This window comes from Pteropus alecto, unplaced genomic scaffold (assembly GCF_000325575.1).
Source record: "Pteropus alecto unplaced genomic scaffold, ASM32557v1 scaffold85, whole genome shotgun sequence".
Classification (NCBI taxonomy): domain Eukaryota; kingdom Metazoa; phylum Chordata; class Mammalia; order Chiroptera; family Pteropodidae; genus Pteropus; species Pteropus alecto.
In genome coordinates, this window is record NW_006436280.1 from 259,000 (window position 1) to 281,563 (window position 22,564).

General features: G+C 35.0%; 1 protein-coding gene across 1 annotated transcript in view; it reads right to left on the reverse strand.

The window, feature by feature from the left end:
- Positions 1 to 6,733: 6,733 nt before the first annotated feature.
- SMARCA1 (SWI/SNF related, matrix associated, actin dependent regulator of chromatin, subfamily a, member 1) overlaps positions 6,734 to 22,564 on the reverse strand; it is an 84,531-nt gene continuing 68,700 nt past the window's right edge. Inside the window, 2 exon segments of the mRNA XM_006911764.3 lie at positions 6,734 to 7,456; positions 8,574 to 8,684. Of these exon segments, the coding sequence (XP_006911826.1) occupies positions 7,385 to 7,456; positions 8,574 to 8,684 (183 nt within the window). The 3' untranslated portion in view covers positions 6,734 to 7,384.

The following is a 22,564-nucleotide window of genomic DNA, read 5'->3' on the forward strand; positions in this document are numbered from 1 at the left end:
TCTTTTTCTTGATTCATTCCCTCTGGAGCTGGTAGCTGCGAGTTTTTTTCTCATTGGAATAACAAATTCTGAGATTTGATTTTGGCTTAAGGGAAACGCTAAACCATTCGTCCTACTTTGGTTTTGAGTTCTAGGCTGCCTCTACACTAAATCTCATTGTGGTCAAGCCCAGCTCAGTAGATTGCTGAACTGAGGTTTGGAGCCAATGTCCCAGTTAATAAAATGTTACTTTGCTCTTTTGCCACTTTTATGCACATGTATCCTGTTTGGAGAACACAAAGCTGGTAGGACCAAGGCAGGATTCAAGTATTCCTGTGTCTCCTGGCCTATTATCACCATACTTCCATCCCTTAATAGTACCTGGATCTTACCTCTGCTCCTCACACTGACATGGTCTCAGCAGACAGAGCAAATATGTGCCCCAGGAACTGACATTTGGAAAGCAAAGTCCCACAAAAGAGATTGAAGTTCAGTCCTCAAACTTGAAGCATTGCTACTGTAGGTTTAGAATATGATCTCCCATGTAACATGCAGGTGTTGGTATTGGTGCAAATATTCATTTAGAGCCAGGGTAGTCTTGTCTGTGACTTCAATTTGCAGGAGCAAAAAGGTCCACAACATGACCTAGGTCTCCCTAAAATAAGCAGTGTGACATTTTGGCCTATTAGATCCAAATAGTCATATGGCTAACTAGAGACAGGCCCAGATTCTATTCCTCTTAATCTTGTTTTAATCTGGAAAGAGAGAGAATGATAATTAAATAAAATTCTGGGTGTCATGTGCCTTAAATTTTGAGTCCCTTCACCCTATGTTCTCATGTTGACTCTAATATGCACATTATATAAATCCTAATCTACGAATTTGTAGAAAGAAGATAAAGGGATAGAGTAACAAAAAGTAACCCTTAGTGATTTACAAGGCCTAAGTAAGAGTTCTTTGCAATGGCTTTCCTGATCAAGTACCTTCAGTGAGCACCGCCAAGTATCTAATCCTGGTTGTGATTTCAGACTTCAGAGTGTGGATGCAATCATCGAAGGGAAGTAGGGTTCACTAATTAAAAGGGAATTGAAACATTTACTGCATGGGGAAAGTAGCCTTTTGAACTGAGGGAGAGAAGAAAATTTGATGAAAGAAAAAACAAGTCAAAAGTCGTTATATAATGCCTGTACCTAGGAATGCCTTGGCTTTGAGAAGTGGTTTGGCCTGGAAATAGTGGAAAGCCCTCAGTCAGCAGATAGAATGACTACAGGACATTTTAAATGAACTAAAAACTCTTGTCCAGGAGATAATTTGAGGTTTAGGAGTGATGGGAGCCAAACTAGGAAAGAATTAGAAAATAAAGGAAAAGAAGAAAGCTTGAGATCTTAGAAACTAGGACAAAAATGAAAGGAAAAAAAGGACATGCTTATAAAGATATACCCAGACCTAACTGAAATCAGCTCTCATGAAGGTAAGGAAGGCCATCTACCCAACTGTAAACAACAAAGCTCACACATTTGTAAGTAGTAGATAGAACACCATGACAATCTCAGTATAAAATGGGTAAATTATCATATTTCAGCAATGCTCTCATATGGCCAGTATGAAAACTAAATGGCATTTGGAGACTTATAGTTGATACTTGAAGAAAACTTAATAAAGTATCAATCCCAATTGATGGTGAATATCAAATAGTTTAGCAAAGATGGGACCTAATACAAAGATCTTTTCTGTCTTGGACATAGCAGATAAGCTTTGTTCTCTACCACTGAAGGAGATATGTTAGTTCAAAACTGTATTCATGATGGAAGGTAGAGAGTTGGACGTGAATGATACTTACCACCAACCTCCCATAGATACATGGAGACCTTCAAAAATAGACCATATAATTTGATAGTTGTTCTACCTATGGGCAAATTCTAATATCCATACTACAGGAAGATCAGAAATTAACCAAGCATATCTTGGGGGCAATACAGAAGGCAAGGCTGAAAGTCGATGGGAAGACTTGAACTTCCCATTATAGTTTTCCAAATATAGCTCAAAACTGACTACAATGGCCTAGATGAAAGTTTCCCCAGTGAGAAAGCAATGTATCAGGAAAGGGACAAATAATCAGGTCACTAAGCTAACCGATGGGGGGAAAAAACTTGGTATCACTAGATTTCTGTAATGGTTATATGCCACAGTACAGAGAGAAAGGCCAACACTTCGTCCAATTATTTAAATGAACCACTGCTACTAGCATGGAGAACACTTAAAGAAACAATAGCCTGGGCACAAACTTTGGCCTTATAAAAAACTTGGGAATCTTTTAACCTCTGCCTAATAATAATTCCTAATATCATAGCTACTGGTGATTTAAGAGTCTCACTTGTTAATAGAGAGAATTAAGAATTCAGTACTTTGTACCAGTGCAGAATACCCTGATCCATTCACATCACCCACTGTCCAAAGAGGGGTAGATTTTCTAATAACAGTTGAATGATATACTACCCTGTCATTACTCTACTTAAATACCCCACACTTTCTTATGAAATAACTAAGTGCTAAGAATAGCTGCATACAAAATTAGTGTCTTATTTGGGTTTCCTCAGAAATAGACCCTGAGACAAAGATTCTAATGCAAGTAGTTTATTTAGGAGTTGACCCCAGGAAACACCCACAGGGGAGGAAGTGATACAAGGAAAGGAAAGCAGTCAAAAGAGTGTGTTATCAACACAGCTACTACTGTGGGTAAACTCTAGGGAACCATACAGATCATATACCTTCGAATGACCTTGCTCAAGGGGTGAGAGAGCTGGGATACTTATATACCAACCCCAATCAATTTTTAGTTGAGAGCCACTCTCAAGAGATGTTAATCCTCTAGCTCTTCCAGCCTATCATGCAAAGGGTAGAAAAGCCTTCCAAGGCCTCTGATAAAACCCTCAAACAGATAACTGGCAGTTAAAAATCAGCTAGAGCACACAGAAATGATAAGGATGAAGGATATGGGACATAACAGATGGCATTAGCTACAAGTATTTGAACCACAGGAAAATCTTAACTCTTGCCTATTGGGGAGGGTAGCTTAGGCAGATTAAATGAAATAGACATGGGATCGATACTGATAGAAGTTTGAAATTTGATGGAAACAAGGAATTCAGTTAATAAAAACACCTGGAGAGAAAGCAATGTGGACACCAGCCTTATTGTGGGCCTTGAAACTGCCCCAGGAATCTTAACTAGCTGCATTAGCTACTGTACCACAGAGGAGGAACAATAGACCACAGTGGGGACCTTTTCCAGTAATTGGGAAATAATGGCATTTTATTTTGGTGACAGTAGTTTCAACAGTTGGGTAGAGGCTATTCAAACCAAACACACTCAGCAACTAAGATAGCTGCAAAGATTCTAGTTCAATAACTGTGAAGTCTCACACAATGGACCAAATTTGGAAGCTTATGTAATGGGAGAATTGTGTTACCTGACAAGTATCCAGCTTTTCCATATAGCATGACCACTCATAGGCCAAGAGGCCAGGCAGCCAGGGAACAGGAAGGAACTGTGGCACAAACATCGAGATGCAAACAGCTATGATAAAAATGAGATTGAGCTCACCACCTTCTTTTGATTCTAAGGAAATTAGGGCCTGAGTATCCAATGGATTACCAAAGACAGATGCTTTATGAGGGCCTCTTTGGGAGCCCAAGGGTTGTTAGGAAACCTATTCATCTCATCTTCTATAGACAGAGGCCTTGAGTGAAGGAAACCACTTAGTGTCCCTGTTCTTCTACTCACTTCTCTCCTTGCGTGTTCTCCAAACAAGGAATCAGATTGGATCAGATTCCAATATAATCAATTGGACCATTTTTGCTGGTGCACTGGATCACAGTTAATTTAGAAGACTGCATTCATGGATACAACACTCTTCTGCTCCCTCTGGCCTCTAAGCAGCAGACATGGTAAACTGATTATCCTTTTTCTTCTCAACATGGCTGCAGGTCTAGGGTTATTACCCCATCAGTTTAGGCCTCTTATTTAAAATGTAATTTCTTTATTGGGACTTTTAAATTCTCTACGACACTTTGTAGAAAATTGACAGTAGGATGTTTCCTATAAAGACTTGGGGCATTTTATATTCCCAATATTGTATTATTTGGACTGTGCTGTCACCTGGTGTTCACTGTACGAGTTTCTTTGGTAGGCCGTGTTCAACAAAGTGCTGTACATAATCTAAAATTAAGGGATAGAATAGCTGGTGAATTGTTCACTAAATATTTAGTGTGGTCCTTACATTAATATCCTGAATAAGTTTCACAAGTTTCTGAGGATGACATCAGAGGCATTCAATGAACATCTTAGAGAGCTGAATTTCACATCTCTTTGGTCCCAGAAAGGCTCATAACAGCCATGATACGAATCAGGGAAATGGCCCATGAAAAGGCTAGAAGAATTTACCTGAAGATTTTCTCCCCTAAAGTAGACTGTCACATATAGGGTAGCAATTAACTCTTTGGGTTAACAGAGAAAGAACGAGAAGTAGAGATTGTTAAACTTCCATGAAAGAACTTCGAAGACACTAATTGTACCTGCCCCCACCCTCCATCTTCATTCCTAAGAAATGCTAAAAGGAACCTTCATACACTGCTGGTGGGAATGTAAATTGGTACAGCCATTATGGAAAACAGTATGGAATTTCCTCAAAAAATTAAGAATAGAGCTACCATATGACTAAGCAATTCCTCTTCTGGGTATCTACCCCAAAATTATGAAAAACATTCATTCATAAAGATATATGTACCACTATGTTCACTGCTGCTCTATACATGGGAGGCAAGAAGACATGGAAAGAACGTAAGTGTCCAACGGATGGCTGGATAAAGGTGTGGTACATATATAAAATGGAATACTACTAAGCTGTAAGAACAGACGAAATGTTCTCATTTGTGACAACATGGATGGATCTTGAGAGTGTATTATGCCAAGTGAAGTCAGACAAAAAGAGACAAGAACCATACAATTTCAGTCATATGTAGGATATAAAATAGAAAGCAACAAGCAAAATAAATTTATAAACAGATGACAGAAGGATGGTTACCAGTGGGAAAGTGGGTAGAGGAGAGGATGAAGAGGGTAAAGGGGATCAAATATATATGGTGACGAAGGAAGACTAGACTTTGGATGGTGAGCATACAATGCAATATACAGATGAAGTGTTATAAAAGTGTACACTTAAAACCTATATGTTATTAACCAATGTCACCCCGATAAATTTAATAAAAAAAATTAATATAAAAACCTTTAAAAAAAGAAAAAAGGAAATGTCGAACTGATTGATCGGAGTTCAGGATGCTCACTGGGCTGTTTTTCAGTGCATGGAACTTGGGGATATCAGTAAGACCTTCTTAAGTTTTCATTATCTCCCACTCAAGTGACTGTAACTTTTAATCTCATTAGAGTAGAAAATTCTAAAATTTTATGTTGAGTTAAGGAGCTCTGGATTGAAGTTTAGAGCCACAGGATGAGCTACTGAAGTATTACTTTGCTTACCTTTGCTTCCTTTGCAGGCCTTACAGAAAAGGACAAGGATGAATTTGGGTATCTCTGAGTCCCTTGATCTAATATTATCCTAATGTCATCTCTTACTAGCATCCCAACAAAGTACAGCAGATGACAGTCTAAGTTCTAATAGTGAAAATAGTAAAAAGAATCCAATCAAAAACATAACAGTAAGAAATATGTAATTAGACCATGAATAAAAACTTGGAAGAGTCCAGCAAACAGTGGGTTGTCATTCTAGATCTATTCCTATGTTGCAGGACCCCTATGAGAAGACCGAGGATGTTAAAGATGCTGACTTGCACTCAGAGCTACCCAAGATTTGCCAGTGGTATACCAAATAGAATTTGATAGGAAATGCAAAAGATCTTGGTAGAGGGAGGGAGCAACTCTTTAATGGTCCAAACCTTGTTTTGATAACTAACACCACTGTCCTGTGTTGCCAGATTTTCTCATTTATTGTGTGTTTCACACTAGATTCTGATCCATTTTATCTGTTCCCTCATAAACTGACCTTGATTATGGTTAAGTGCATACTAATCATATAACAGACTCAGGTTCTTTCCTGAACAGACAGCCTCTGTAGCAGACAATAATGTAAAACATTCTGTTTGATATCCTACATTTGCCAGTCCTCTTACACATAAACAAAACAATGTGACTAGCTCTGGACAATGAAATATTAGTAGACATGACATGTGACACTTTTGGGCTGAGGCAATGAAGTGCCTACATGACATTCTCCAGCCTTTCTTTTTTTCCTACAGCAGCAGAACAGGTCACATGTCCCAAGAGATGTAGCTATAAAACAGTAGAGCCTCAGCCTGAAAACTTGAGTGATTGTATCGAGTATATTCCCTCCCATCCTCGCATCCCTCTCACCTGCGATGGGATCTGTAGTGTGAGCAAGAAATAAACTCTTGGTGTGTGTAACTTCTGACACTTTGAGATTGTTATCTGAGCATAAATGTATTCCTGTAGAAGACAGCCCCCATTTCTCTTGTATACATAGTACTTATTTCATACTCTTAGTTGTTTATTTAGTTGTTTATAAATCTACATGTTATACCCAGATTCCTCTGAACTGACAGAAGGTCATGCACAAGTCAGCAAGCAAAGCTTTAACTTTCAACCAAATACATAGTAATGAGCAATACAATTCAGTAAACACAACTATTTTCTACTGCACAAAAAACAGGAAATAATTAAATTTCTTATAGACATTTCTTTATTATATTTCCCACTTGAATATTTAGAGAATAATTTAAATGTAATTCATACTGACAGCAAGCACAGTATCAAATATTGTTCTTTTTTAATATTTTTCTGTTCTCACCCTTTATTCCTTTAGAAAAAAAATATTTAGATGACCTCAAAGAAACAATTATTATGCTAATCACAGTATGCAATAACACAAGCCCATACTCAATAGAAAAGAAAGCAACAAAGAAGTGAAAAAGTCTTTCTCCTCAAATCATTTTAATTAATTTTTCCACAGCCATATAAATTTAAAGTATGAAACAACAATAATACAGCTATAGAATCTAGGTTCTCTTTCAAAGCAGCGGCATATAAAACATAGAAAAGCTAAAACCTCAGCACAAGCTTCAAAAGAACAAGGACTGAGAGGATTTTGATGAAGACATGAAATGCACAAAATACAGTACACAAAAATACTAGAATGCATAAAATATAAAGCTACACATTTCCGGTAGAAAGCATTGTAAAATATATAAAATATGCAAGAAATCAAAACCAAAAAGATTTTTGAGTACCATGAATACACTGGAACTGGCAATTAGCATTTGAAGATGGGAACAAGAAAATAGCAGTTTCCCATTTAAAACTTTATTTCTAGGCTTTAGGATTTCACCTTCTTGACATCCTTCTTTCCAGAGCTCTCAGTAGCTGACTCTGCTTTTCTTTTCTGTGACTAAAATGGAAACAGATTTAATGTTCTGCTCCAATATGCACATTTTTAAATGGCCCAACAATGTTAAATCTAGGATGTAAATGCATTAAAAAAAAATTTTAACATGAATATTCACTTAAATGTTATACTCACAGTTAATGTTCTATTTAGCCCAACAAACTATATAACCCAATGTAAAATAACCTTCAAAGATGTTTCTTTTTAAGAAAAGACAAAATATGCATCAAAAATAGTCATCAAGTGTCTACTTTCACATACTACTATAAAGGTACTCTTATCTTAAAGAACTACTTAATACTTAAAATTTTCTGGGGAAAATGTTATTTATGAATGTATTATTTTTTCAAACTGTATGATAGATGTTAAAATACCACATTTCATATATTCTATGATGCACATTTCTTTCCCACATGAGCATCTCTGAAATCAGGATGCATCTTAAAGTTGATCACGAGTTATAGTTACTTAGCAACCATTTTTCTCAACAGTACATACAATAATGCTGTGTCTTACAGTGGAAGGCATCTCAGACTTGATGAAATATGGTAGTTTACATAATCTCACTTGAATAACATATATTAAAGACTATTTTAAATTGTAGCTATGCAAGGCAACCTGTCTGGATTAAAATCAAGTCATCTTATTATTCAACAGTTAACTTAGTAGCAAGTAAACCAAGTAAAGCTCTGCTGTCTGCTCAAAGTTCTCATTTGCATTCATAGTTCCACAAAGATCAGAAAACCTATTTGATCAAATCAGAACTCCTGTTTCAAATTCAGCCTCATCCCATCCCATCCCAATCCTTTCCCCTACTCCCCAAGACAACTCTAGTCTCATTTTGAAGGATTTTACTTGCATTATACTTTTGCTTAAAGTCATGAGGAATTTTTTAAAATACTGAGCCCTGTTACTAGGGAGTTCCTAACTATACGTTCTATAAACAAATAGGAAACAAGTGGTCGTAGTGTAATTCTTTTTCTGTCAAAAACAAATTAGCAGTTCATAAAAACAGTTTTTATAATAGGTATCACTATGGCATTAAACATAATATAGGTATTTTAATTATGTAAAAAAAATGTGATCTACCTAAAAGTTAGGAAAATGCTGAAATTTTTACCATTGGAATTTTAGTTGCCCGTTTCTTCTTTTCCGCTCTCTCTCTTTCCTCAATTTCCATATTTTCTTTCTCAATCAATGAAATCAGAGTATTACAGCGTCTCTGGAATTCCTAAACCAAATAATAAAAGAGTTTTAATTTCTGCAACCCAGAAATAATCTCTAAAGAGTGATTATTTAATTGTATCACTTCTGTGGTACATAATTTCTAAAGTTTGTGTTCTTTAGAACAATATTCATACAGGATATTAATAGACTCCATGAAAAATATGAGGAGGGGGAAAATGTCATTTGATATGTGGATGGGTAAACAAACTGTGGTACATCCATACCATGAAATACTACTCAGCAATAAAAAGGAAAAGAACTCTTGGTACACACAAAAATCTAGATGAACCTCAAGGTAATTATGCTGAGTGAAAAAATCCAATCTTACATACTATAATATTCCATTTATATGACATTCTTGAAATGATAAAGTTTAGAAATGGAGAACATATCAATGGTTGCCAGGGTTAGGGAAAGGGGGGAGAGTGGGTGTGGCAATAAATACCTAGTACAAGGGGGTCTTGTGGCAGTGCTGGTTACATGAATCTACATGTGATAAAACTGCAATGATCTACACACACACAAGTGTATGTATAACCAATGAAATATGAATAATCTCTATGAATTGTACTAATGTCAATTTGCTGGTCATGATATTGTACTACAGTTATGCAAGATGTTATCAGGGAAAACTGGGTGAAGGGTGCATAGGACATCTCTGTACCTTTCTTTACAACTTCTGTGAATCTATAAATATTTCAAAATAAAAAGTTAAGAAAAATAACATAAAAAGGGGGGATGTCCTATTGCCAAAATAAGTTTTGGAAGTACTCAGTTTACAAAAGTGAAACAAATTCCTTTACTACAGGGCTCCTCAGATACTTCAAGTTCCTGATGATCAATGTGAACCACTAGGTGAGAGAAGCAGAATGCAAGCAGTCCCCAAAGCTATTCAACCAAATAACTCTCTTCTCAGGGTTTATCTTGTGAGATAAGAGTTCCGAAGAGCACATCTCAGGAAACACTGCTGCATTTGTTAATTCGGAGCAAACAATAGCTGAAAATATTTTGCATTAACCTTGCCACTACCTATATTTCACTGGCAGCAAACCAATATATCCAACTATAAACAATTTTTATGAATTAATGGTGAGCATTAAACATGATTCATTAATATGGACACTCATAATCTGTACACTTTTCTGTATTTTAAAGGTAAATAATAGTTGAATATCAAAGGATAAATAATATTTTTAAATGATTCCTTTTCTGTATAAGCAAAAATGTCCGTTAAAATACAAAATAGCTAAACATGCAAATGAAAATGTAGGTTTATTGACAATTAAAAATCCCAACCAAAAAAAAAATGGTCTAAGTTCAAGAATAGAAACCTCATTTAAAAAGTCCAAATATTTAAAATTTCATTCAAACTAATGATCAAAGAAATGCAAAGTAAAACAATGTCATCTTTATCAAATTAGCAATGATATGCACATGCACGCTTCTGTGGCGTGTGTATCCAGTATTGGCAGTAAGATGGTGAAATGACAAGTCTCATTCACTGATAACAGGATGCCAACATTATGGACTGAATTGTGTCCCCTCAAAATTCATATGATGAAGACTTAACACCCCCACAAATGTGACTTGTCTGGAGATAAATCCTTTAAGGAGCTAATTAAGGTTAAATGAGGTCATAAGGGTGAGGCTATAATCTGATAGGACTTATGTTCTTATGAGAGGAAGAGACACCCAGAAGCATCAATCTCTCTACACTCGCAAGACAAAGGACCATGTGGGGACATAATGAGAAGGTGCCATCTACAGGCCAGGGAGAAACCAACCAGAAACCAAACCTGCTATATAGCACCTTGATCTTGGTCTTCCAGTCTCCAAAACTGTGAGAAATACGTGTTTAAGCCACCTGCAGGCTAATATGCTACCTTTCTAGAAAGCAATTTGAGAATATCAATGAAGCATCTTAAAAATTACATACCCTTTGAACTAACAATTCCACTCAGAAAATTTATGTAAGGAAATAAGGGATATATACAAAGATTTACAAAAGAATATTTAGTGCCGTTTTTCCGTAGGAAAATTCTGAGGACTAAATTTTTAGTAATTCGGAAATGAAATACACAAACACATCTTATTATATATGTATATACAGAGAAATAGCTGAAAGAATATTAACTACAACATTACTAGTGGTTAACAGCAGGTATCTCTGAGAGTAGAACCAATGGTAACTTATATTCTTTATACTAGCCTGTATTTTCCAAATTTTCTGCAATAAACATTTAGGTGTAGGGCAATCTGTAACTTTTTTAAGAAATGGCAATTTTTTTTTAAGTTTATCATTCAAAATAAAAGCCAGAAAAGTTACATACGGAAATATTATGAACTATCCAATCATTTTCTACGCTCTAAAATTCATGCCCAAAAGGAGGCAGAAAACCAAAGACAGTCTAGCCAGAAAAAAATTCCTCATTAATGAGTTATTGTTTAACTATTACAAATAACCTTACCAAACACTGGTACATTAAAGTTTCTTGTGCATATTCAATTACCCAAGGTTAAACAATTTAGGAAAACTAACACTGGAATTTTCTTTACTTACAAAAACAATACTGGTATCTTTAATATTCTCTAAAGTTTCATTTAATAACACACAAATTAAAAGGTATGTTATTCAATTTATGTATTATTATAGAAAGGGCTAAGTTGATCCTGATGAGATTTGAATATTGGTTTCTAGGGAGACTAGATAGAGTTTTGAAGCTGATTCTTGAATCATCATGCTATACCTTCTGGCTATTATTTTTCTTAAGTTATAGTTACCTCTGACTGCAGATATCTTTAGATACACATTCATGGTTCATACGAGTGATTCAGGAAAAAAAAACTAGTACTTTTGAGAGAGTCTCATATGCAGAGAAGTGGAATATCTCAAAATGATTATATACAGACTGTATAATAAGTTCTTACCTTCCATTTCTTTTAATCTGTCACTAACTACTCCAGACATAGAAAAATAATCTAACTCACTAGAGAAAAGCACCAAGGAACTGGAGAGTATCAATGTTACTTTATTACCACAGGTGATGGCACTTTCTGTAGAGTTATCAACCTCACTTTTTATCCATATGCTTAAAGACTGCCTAACTAAACAGAAGGTATCATAAACAGAACATTAGCTAAAACCAGAAATTACAAGGAGAAAGGCCAGATTACCAATAAAACAGTGATGTACTTTTTGAGCAAGTGACCATGAAATGACTATGAGAAATTTCATGATGTCAAAAATACTTTCATCTTATATGATTTTTCCTTTCACATACATGTTCTCCTAGATTCTTATATCTACTTATCTTCCTACTTTCCTGAGGTAACAGAGAGTGGTTCATATGGTCTCAAACTGTTTCTACAATTCTGTAGTCTAATAATCTCTTTCACTCACCATTTCCCCATGCTGGATTTAGGAATGAAGTTAGAGAGAGAAAAATAGCACACAAGAGGAAGAGAGGAGATGTGAAAACAACAAAGACAACAGGAAAACGACAAATGGAAGGCTGTTCTGCAATGTTAATAGCTGTGGCAAAAGACAAAAGTATTTTGTGTTCACGCATGTGTGGAAATGCTGGATTTTTTTAAAAGTTAAACAAATTTCTTCATGGCAGGGCTTCTCAGAGCTTTTCACATTCTAATGTAGATTGGAAATGTCCAGGGCAGGATTCATTTATCATCATTTCCCAAAACTATTTGAACACAGAACTCTTGTTCTGTATATCAGTTTGCTTATCCTAGTACAATGTTTGGTAGAGAACAACTGGGGAAATGCTCTGCAGGGTAAGAATGATGGATAATGCTAAGTTTGGATCAAAGTACAAAAAAAAAAAAACCTAGAAACTGAGAACAAAGAACTAAGGAATTTTACTTAATTGACAACAGAGTTTCATTGATTTTTGAGCAGGAGAAGGAGTAATATAATCAAAGGTGTACTTTGGTACTTGGAAAACTTCCCTTAATACAGATTCTCAACAGTGAGAGTTCATAAAATTATAGACTCTTAACGATTAGAAAGGGCCTTCAAAAATCATTCAAGTTGATGCTTGAATCCCTTCTACTAGGTCCTTGCTAACTAGTTGTCTGGCATGTCTACATTCTTCCAATGATGGGGTGCTCTCTACCTCCCAAGGCTGTCTATTCCACCTTTCAACAAGTTAAAAATGTTCCCTTATGCAAAGCTACACTTTGCTACCTTCTAGATTCCAGCAATCAGTTCTAGGTCTAACTTTTATCGTTATAGAAAACAAACAGATTCTTCTTCTGTATGACAATACCTCAAATATTACAAGGCAGCTACCATGCTTCCATCACAATCAACAGGGGACACCCCAAACATCCCTCATCTAGATTAAATAGTCTCTCCCTTTACCCATCCTTCATTTAACACTTTTCTTAAAAGACTGTTTAACACTTGGTTATATAATTTCTTTCCACCTTTCTTACACATTCTTTTAAACCAGGGGTGTCAGCACATCTTGTCTGTGAAGAGCCAGAGAGTAAATATTTTTAGCTTTCCAGACCACATGGTCTCCATTACAACTACTCAGCTCTGCTGTTGTAGCATGAAAGCACCTGTATACAATATATAAATAAGTGAGTATGGCTGTGTCCCAATAAAACCTTACTTACAGATACTAAAATTTGAATTTTGTAAAATAATTTTCATGTCACAAAATTTTTCTTTCGCTTTTCTTTCAAAGAGTTGAAAAGATCAGTACTATTCTTGGCTTGCAGGCCATCCAAAAACAGGTGTCAGGCTGCAATTTGCCAATCCATTTTAAACTACAGACTTTAGATTTACTTCAAACAAATTTTATTGCCTTGGTTTTCCATACCTTTTTAATGGTTTATGATTCTATTCACTGCAAAGTCACTCAAGTTTCAACTTTTGAATACTAAGATATATATCTCTACCTTTATGTAATAAATGACAGAATGTTCGCAATGAGTGGCACTGCCCCATAGTGTGTAGTAAACATCAATCATGCCAGGCTCCAAATTCAAATATCCTTTGCCCCAATACTCAGCTTCAAAGCATCAATTCAAAAGGCACAGAAAGCATCAATATACTTGAAATGACGTATTAAAAGAGATTAAAGAGGCTCAACATCACATTTCCTATGCACTAAAATCCCAGACACTAAGCCTACCTAAGTCTGAACGACAGAAGGTCCATGCCCATAACAGCTGAAAGTCAAAAACAAGTGAGTGATCATAAGCAAAAAATAAATAAATAAGCTGCATTCCACATTTGCATTTCTTAACTTTTTAGGTAGTTCTATAAAATGAGAATTTTCTTCTACAGTTCTAAGTAAAACAAAATGGGTATTTTTTTTTCACTTTTGCTCTTTTATAAACTCCCTATACTTTACCTTCAGAATCAATACTTTCAACTATACATTGTGTGGTATATTTCCCTGGTTCTTTGTCACCTTAGAACCTCTACCATACTAACAAAAAGCAGAGGCATTCTATAATAGAAACTCAGGGTTCAAGCACACCAGCAGCTAAATGGGGGTTAATATTCTAATAAATATACACATTTCTTAAACAGGTATCAAATGTTATGAAGCTTTTACTTAATTGCTGCTGCTTAAATATCATTATTTATAAAATGTTATGCCACCTCCTCACAAGGTAACTCATAAGTATAAGTACATAAAACAAACTCCTGTTAATGCATTTATTGTATTTCAGATTGTTAGAACGGTTTGGTCTTAGATCAAACATCATTGTTACTAATAAAACACATGATATTTACAACTGGCTGCTCAAACTTATTTTAATAAATAAAAGCTGCTGAGATGATAGCCAAATAAAGTCTAGCATTAGAAAAAAGTAGATGAAAAGGAAAGAAAAGAACTCAAATCCACTGGGTATATTTCTTCACATTCTATCCAAATCTGATCCAACTGTAGGAGTCTATGAGATAGCAGCAAATTCAAGTACAAAAGTTCCATGCTCATTTATTCACTGAACGCCACTTTGTGCAAGGTGCTATGCTGATCCCTTTAGAAATAACCAACTGCATTTGAAGGTTAAGAGAGCAATATTTTTTTTTAAAGCCTCTGGGGTAGACTAGACAAAGGAAGAAAAAAAAGATGAGGTATAAATTTGGGAATCATCAGTCTATAGTTGGTAGCTGAGGTAGATGTTTGCCCACTTCCACAGAATAGTAGTTCTGAAATGTAAATCCGATTGTGTCACTGACCCATTAAAATCTTTCAATGGCTCCCCACTTCCTATAGACTAATGAGCAAAGACTTTAACACAGCAGACAGAGCCCTTTGTAATTTGGCTGCCAGCTAGTTCTTCATCTCCCAGAACTTCCCTACTCACACCCTACCATACCAATTTATTTGGCAGTTTCTGAATATGCTGTGCTTGTTTATACCTTTGCACATGCTGTTTCCACAACCCAGAATATAGTCCCATGGTGAATTCCTAGTTTTTTAAAACTTGGTTCTAAGAAGGACCTCTTCTATGAAGCCATTCCTCTGATTGAACCCCCAAAGCAAAGTTAAACACTACCTTCTCTGTATATATCTCTATATAGGACCTCTTCAAAATTAAGGCTGAAAAGGGACATTTCCATCTTTCAAGTGCATGAGTTAATACATCCCTATGAGCATAAATATTTAACATTTTAATAATTCTACAAGTCAAAAAGAATCCATCAATATGTTTGTTTACCAGTTTTATCAATAATGTATTAATTCATATTTCTCACATTAACAATGTAATGCTCTAAAATATCAATGTTAGTTATCATACAATTAAGTAAAGACATAAAAAATTATGAGTGGCTTTCTTTATGAAATTTTCTAGACCATGCTGCATAAGCAACAAACAAAAGTGTTATTGTGATTACAGAATAAGTTGGAAATTTTTGATTTGACTTTCACTTTTCTAAAGTATCTAAAGAAAATCCTTCTCTGTGAGCAACTAATAACCTACTTAACATTTACTATCACTGATAAACCTATAAAAGGGAAGCAAGCTAATTTCTAAGAAAAATATTTTTTCTTCTACAATTCTAATTAATTTCATTTTCTTAATTTTAAAGAACATTTCATTAACAATAAAGTTGATTTGAAAACAAACAGTAATAACTTGAATTTTTTACTACACTATATACAACAGTGTGATCTCTGAGATGCTATCAGAAAAAAAATCATTTAAACTACTGCAAAAGGCAGGGTAATTGTAGTAATTAATTACTAATACTTTAATTCAAATCCAAGGTCCATGGCCACAGGCAATGTGCATACAGTTTCTTGAGCTGACTAGGAAAGAAAAAAGCTCCCCAAAAATTAAGGTGTAAGAATTTTTTTACTAAAATTAAGAGTCACAGCAACCCTGCAAAGGATGCAATAAATGGTTACATCAAGAAATGTTCCTCAATATGAATGTAATTAATGCCATTGAATCATACATTTAAAATGGCTAAAATGGCAAATATTATGTTACATGTATATTTGTCACAATAAAAATTATTCAAAAATAAAAAAAAATAAGAAATGTTGTCTCAGAGAGTTAAATTCTGCTTTTTCTCCTTTAGGTACTTAAAAAGACCTAAGCAGGTCCCAAGAATTACTGATTAAGCTTGTCTTTTCCAGTAAACCTACTAATATGCTAGATCTTTTGGATCTCTAAGATTCTTCTCAAATCTCCCAGTCACGTTAGTCTATCATTAAATGAACAGAAATAATACCGACATCCATTTCCTAAAAGGAATGGCAACAAAATTAATGAGTTCATGTTAGTAAACAGATTGGCAAACATTACCAAAAAAGTACTATAAAGTATAAAGTATTATTACTTCCTTTTTAGTCATTTGGTAAAAGTCCTTTTCATTCTGATAGTTTTTGAATGTCCTAAGACTAACACCCAATTTTAAGATATTTTTCTTAGAAGGAAAATGGTAGGGCTATTCATATGCTCTGAGCTTAAAAATCTAAATTGATCATATCCTTCCTACTTGTTTATGTAGTTCAATAGAGACTGATTACTTAAAGACCACACAAGTTCTCAGAGAAAGAAATCACAATTTTTTTAGCACAGAGAAATGAAACTAAAACTCAATTTTTCTTCTGTGTATTAAGAATTTTTAAATGGAGAAGAACCTCAAAGAAATCTTCAACCTTCAGCTGAAGGCTTTCAAAGTGAGGCATATTTAGAAGCAGAGGTTCATGCCTTTAAGCACTTTAAGATTGTTAATTTAAGTCAGAAGCCATGAATTCAGTACTTTGAGGTCTCAGAATGAAATATAACTAACATGGTTTCTACTTTTTTTCTATTTCACACTATCAGTGTCTCTGGGAAAGAGAGTCATCTTTAAGCAAGATTATGTTTTTAAAGAAAGCTTCTTAAGTAAGCTAAATTTAAACATTAATAAGATTTTAATTGGAACACAGCGACACTGGCATAATGAATCAAATTACATACTCTGTATTTCTAAGATGGGATTTTTTCAGTGAAACAAATTATTTTAATTTTTGAAATCACATCTGCATCTTTTAAGAGGGAAATTTTTCTTCCTAGATTGTGAATGTGATTCACTATATAAGAATAATTATTTAAAATGAGGGGGCAAAGAGATCATCTAGGAATATCGATAATATATTTCTTTAATTCTCTAATGATTGATATTGTTATAAAATATTCCAAAAAGATGGCCTAAATATATGCATATTGCAAAATATACTACCTGTACTCTAAATCAAGAAATATTAGCAAAATTTATCCATTAACCAGGAGGAAAATAAAAACAATATAAAAGAAAAGTTAACAAACAGAAAGCTAAAAGCTTTGGATTAAAATATTTAAATATGAAATAAACTATTATGTATTTTTAAAGATTCTTTAGAAATCAAATTCTATCTTTTAGAAGGTGATTAAGAGCAGAGATGTCACCATTTGCAACAGACAAAATGGTTTCACTTTGTAATCACCTATATAGTTAAGATATGCTCTTTGGAAAATACACATTAGAGATTTAAATCTCTTGGTAAAGAAAGACATAAATGTTTTGTAAAAAGAAAATAGAGGGGGAAAAAAAGATTCTTTACCAGGGAGTCCAGAGATATCTAGTGGTTACATACTTGTTTTTTTCTTGGAAAATGAAATAAAGTTATATAGTTCTACAGTCATGTTCATATTACAAATAAGATTTTCCTTGCATTTTTGAATCTGTTTCATCCTACTGCTTTTGTTTAATGATTCCAGAAACTGAGAACGGCATTAACCTCTCAAGCTTTTGAAAAGTTAGTAAAATATCACTGAAATAATCCTTGAAATTCAGCAAATGTTCCACCACATAAAAGGGCATGTATGACCTAAAACATGATTCACCGAAAAAAGCAAGTAGGCACTTGTCTTTTACAAGTTGTTTATGCTATGCTAAATGAGATCATTATACACATAAAACTCCAAATGGCTAAAATTTTTAAATACAAGCAGTATAAACTTCCAATTATAAAATAAATAAAGCATGGAGATGTAATGTATATAGCATGGTGACTACAGTCAATAATATTGTAGTGCAAACTTAAAAGCTGCCAAGAGAGTAAATCCTAAAAGTTCTTACCATAAGAAAAAAAATTTCCTTTTACCTCTATACAGTGACGGATGATAACCAGACTTATTATGATGATGATTTTGCGGTGTATACAAATATTGAATCACTATGTTGTACACCTGAAACTAATAAGTTACATGTCAATTATAACTCAATTAGAAAAAACGCATGGCTTTTGAAAGGAGTTCTCTGCTAAACACGGTCACAGATGCACTGAGCTAGGAGGCACCTTAAAAGGCCAAGTATCTCATGGCCAAAGCCTTCAGTTATAACAGAATCTTATTTTCAAATCTAATACAAAAGCTATTCAAAATTGTTCTTCAACAATCTATGTCAATGATCCAAAGAACCCTGTCAAACAACTCTTCCCTACATCCAACCTCAGCCTTTCACACTATAGATTAATTCTTAATTCTTTCTGCTGCATCTTATTAACCCATGCATCTCTTCATATTCTTTTGAACAAGTAGAGTACTTTAAATTTATTTCTATTAAACGTCATGCTATAAGATTCAACCAATCCATCATTCCAATTTCCTTTTGGATTCTGGCTTGATCCAAAGAATTTGCTAGTTCTCTCAGCATTATGTATTCCATAAACTTGATGGGCACATTCTAATAACAATCCAGGAACACTATAAATTTGTGTTAAAGTTTTAAGGAATATCTCATCTTATAAAGCATCCACCAAAATTAGAATCTTCAATATAGTAACTCAGATTTTTCTTTTCTTTATATTCATCTTGAACTGAAATCATAAAATGAGTCAAACAAAATATTAAGCATTGTTTGTACTCCTATGAACTTCTGGCCAAGAAAACATTTATGATAAATAGCAACTACTCAAATGTCCAATGTTTGGATTGTTAGTTTCTGGTTACTTCTAATTTTTAGGCTGTATAAATCTACTTTTGTTTTAATTACCTCAGCTGACAAAAGACTGATAACTCCAAAAATAAAAATGTGTTGCATTTATTTCAATTTCATCAGAGCACTGCTAAGCAGCACTAGAACTTAACAGGAACACAATTCATGTTAGAAAGTAACAGAGTAAATTACATGCAGCTAAAATAAAAATATCTCTTCTACTTAATTATTCCCTGTTTCATAATATTCTTATGAAGACTTGACTTAGGCAACAAATCCTTCTCATTAAAAACAAATCCTTAAGCTATTCACATGGTCTTAAGTATTACTTGCCTAATTACAAAGGGGAAAATGTACCTATAAAATGGAGAGCTCTGGTGATCACCATATTAACCAAATGATCAAACTTAGCATCACCAAAAGTGTGACAATCTGACATATGTGCCTCCTGATGTCATGCAATAAGAAGTACACATCATTTATGTTGCATTCTTGCCAAAAATGCTTAACCTAAAACTAGCAGTGAACAATAACGAGACATATGTGGGACATTCCACAAGACAATGAGCCCAGGCACCTTAAAAAGGTCATTGTCAGAGGATTCTGGAAAACATGGCCGAGTGAGAGACGTGCTCAGATCTCTCCCCTTGAAATAACAATAAGTTAAACATCTAAACAAAAAAAACTGAACAAACACCCAAACTGCACACCAGCACGTCTGAGCAGGGGATCTGCACATAAGAGCTACCATAGGTCAGAACCCCCGGCGTTGAGCAGTGGACTGGGAGAAATAAAGAAGCTGACTCTCGCAGCCACCGGAGCTGCCTGCAGGAGGAGGGGGAGGAGAGAAAGAGCAGTGACTTCCCTAGACAGCCCTGCCTGGAAGCGCTGTGAGGTCCACCCAGCCAGCAACAGGGCTCAGTCATCAGGGCAGAAGGCAAAGAAGCGGGATGGCAAAAAACAACAGTTGTTTTTATCAGCCGTGGTTGCAAAACCGAGGCTGAGACGCAATTCACAACCCGTAACCCAGACGGACCCTCCCCCCATACCCTCTGAGACGGAACACTGCGGAACCCCAGGGGAATCTGAGCAAACGCCACCTAGACTCTTACTGACGCTGACAGGGACTGAAACTGAGGGTATAAAGCAGGGATCCAAGAGGCTTAGATGCCACCTACTGGAAACCGAAAGAAAAGCACCTTCTTTGCAGCAGACTAAAGAGAGACTTTTATATAATAAATCTTTTTTTCTGGAAAAACAGCAGAATACTGTTTTTAATGTCCAGGCGGAGAAACAGTCCACTAAACACCATGAACAACTAAGGTGGCAAGGCATGTCAGAAAGAAAGAGAAAAATCTCCAGAAAATAAGCTTACAGACATAGAAATATGCGACTTAAATGACAGAGAATTCAGGATGGTACTTCTGAAAAACCTCAGTGAGTTCCAAAACGAGTCATATCAACAATTTCAGGAATTGAAGAAATAACTAGGTGAGCTGAGCAAGGAGATTAAAAACCTCAAAAAGAGCAGACTAGATCTTCTGGAGATAAAACACACACACACACACACACACACACACACATACACACACACTGCAAGAGTTGAAAAATGAAATAGCAAGACTGGGAAATGGAGTCAACCAAATGAAGCAAAAAATCACTGATATCGAAGACAGAAATCAAAAAAAAAATAAATCAGAAGGAACAAGAGAGAAACGTGAAAATGAAAGAATGAAAAATAATTAAAGAGAAATACAAGAACTAGCTGATACCATTAGGAGAGGAAACATAAGAATAGTGGGCATTATCAAAGGCAAGGAAAAGGAGCAGGGGCTAGAAAGCATTTTCAGACAAATAGTAGATGAGAATTTCCCAAATTTAAGGAATAAGCTAGAGCTTGGAATTCAAGAAGTCAATAGAACACCTAATTATGTCAACCCAAAAAGACCTTCACCAAGACACATTGCACTAAAGATATCAAAAATCAACGACAAAGACAGAATTCTCAAGGCAGCCAGGGAGAAGACGACGGTAACTTATAAAGGAAAATCCATTGGATTATTATCAGACTTCTCAGTACAGACCTTACAAGCCAGAAAAGAATGGAATCAAATATTTAAAATATTAAGTGAAAAAAACTACCAGCCTACAATAATGTATCCAGCTAAGCTCTCCTTTAGATAAGAAGGGGAAATAAAGACCTTTCCAGACATACAAAAAATGAGGGAATTCTCCACTATGAGGCCTACATTACAGGAAACACTGAAAGGGGTCAGCACACCTAAAACAAAATGACAAAAAGAATACATAATTAGGAGTAAGGTGATTATCAGGAACATAGAAGCAGAGGAGTGCATTCCTTACTAAGAACAGGGCATTATAAGCTTAAATAATAAGAGAATTGCTATCACAAGATAGTAAGGAACGTTCAGCATACATAGGAACAAATTGAGATCACAATGACTGATGTTATAACAAGATAATAATGAATGTTCATCATACATAGGGACAAATTGAGACAAAAATCACTGAAAAGGAGGAGGATTCAAAGATCCAAATTCGCAAAGGGGAATGGAGATAAGGCACAGGCAGAAGAAAATGGACGACAGTATATATATAACTATCTTCTTCATATTTGTAATGGTAACCACACACCAAAGATTCAGAACTTAAGTTTATAATGTAAAAAAAGGACCAGAGGGAAAACCCACAAAAGCCAACCAAAATGAAGAAAACAGAAACACAAGGACAAGGAAGCAATGAAAATACTGTGCTACCAGAAAGCAAAGGATAAAATGGCTGTAAGAAGACCTCATATTTCAATAATCACCCTAAATATAAATAGACTGAACTCACCAATAAAAAGGCAAAGAGTTGCAGAATGGATCAAAAAACAAAACTCAACCATATACTGCCTCCAGACAAATATATACTCAAAGTGAAAGGATGAAAAATGACATTTCAAGCAAATGGCATTCTGCGAAAAGCAGGAGTAGAGGTACTAACATCGGACGAAATACACTACAAAATAAGAAAGGTAAAGAAAGATACGGAGGGACAATTCATATTGATAAAGGGACTCATCCATCAAAAAGACATAACATTTATTAATATCTATGCTCCCAATCAGGGAGCCCTGAAATATATAAAGCAATTACTAAAAGAACTAAAGAGAGAAAGAGACCAAAACACTATCATAGTAGGGGACCTAAATACCCAACTGTTGGATATAGACAGGTCATCCAAACATAAAATCAATAAGGAAATAACATCCTTAAATGATAAATGACACATCAACAACTGGACATAAATGACATATACAGCCTCACATCCCAAAACAACTGCTTATACAATCTTCTCTAGTGCACATGGAATATTCACATACTGGGACACTGAGATAGTCTCAACAAATATAAGAGGGTTGTGAA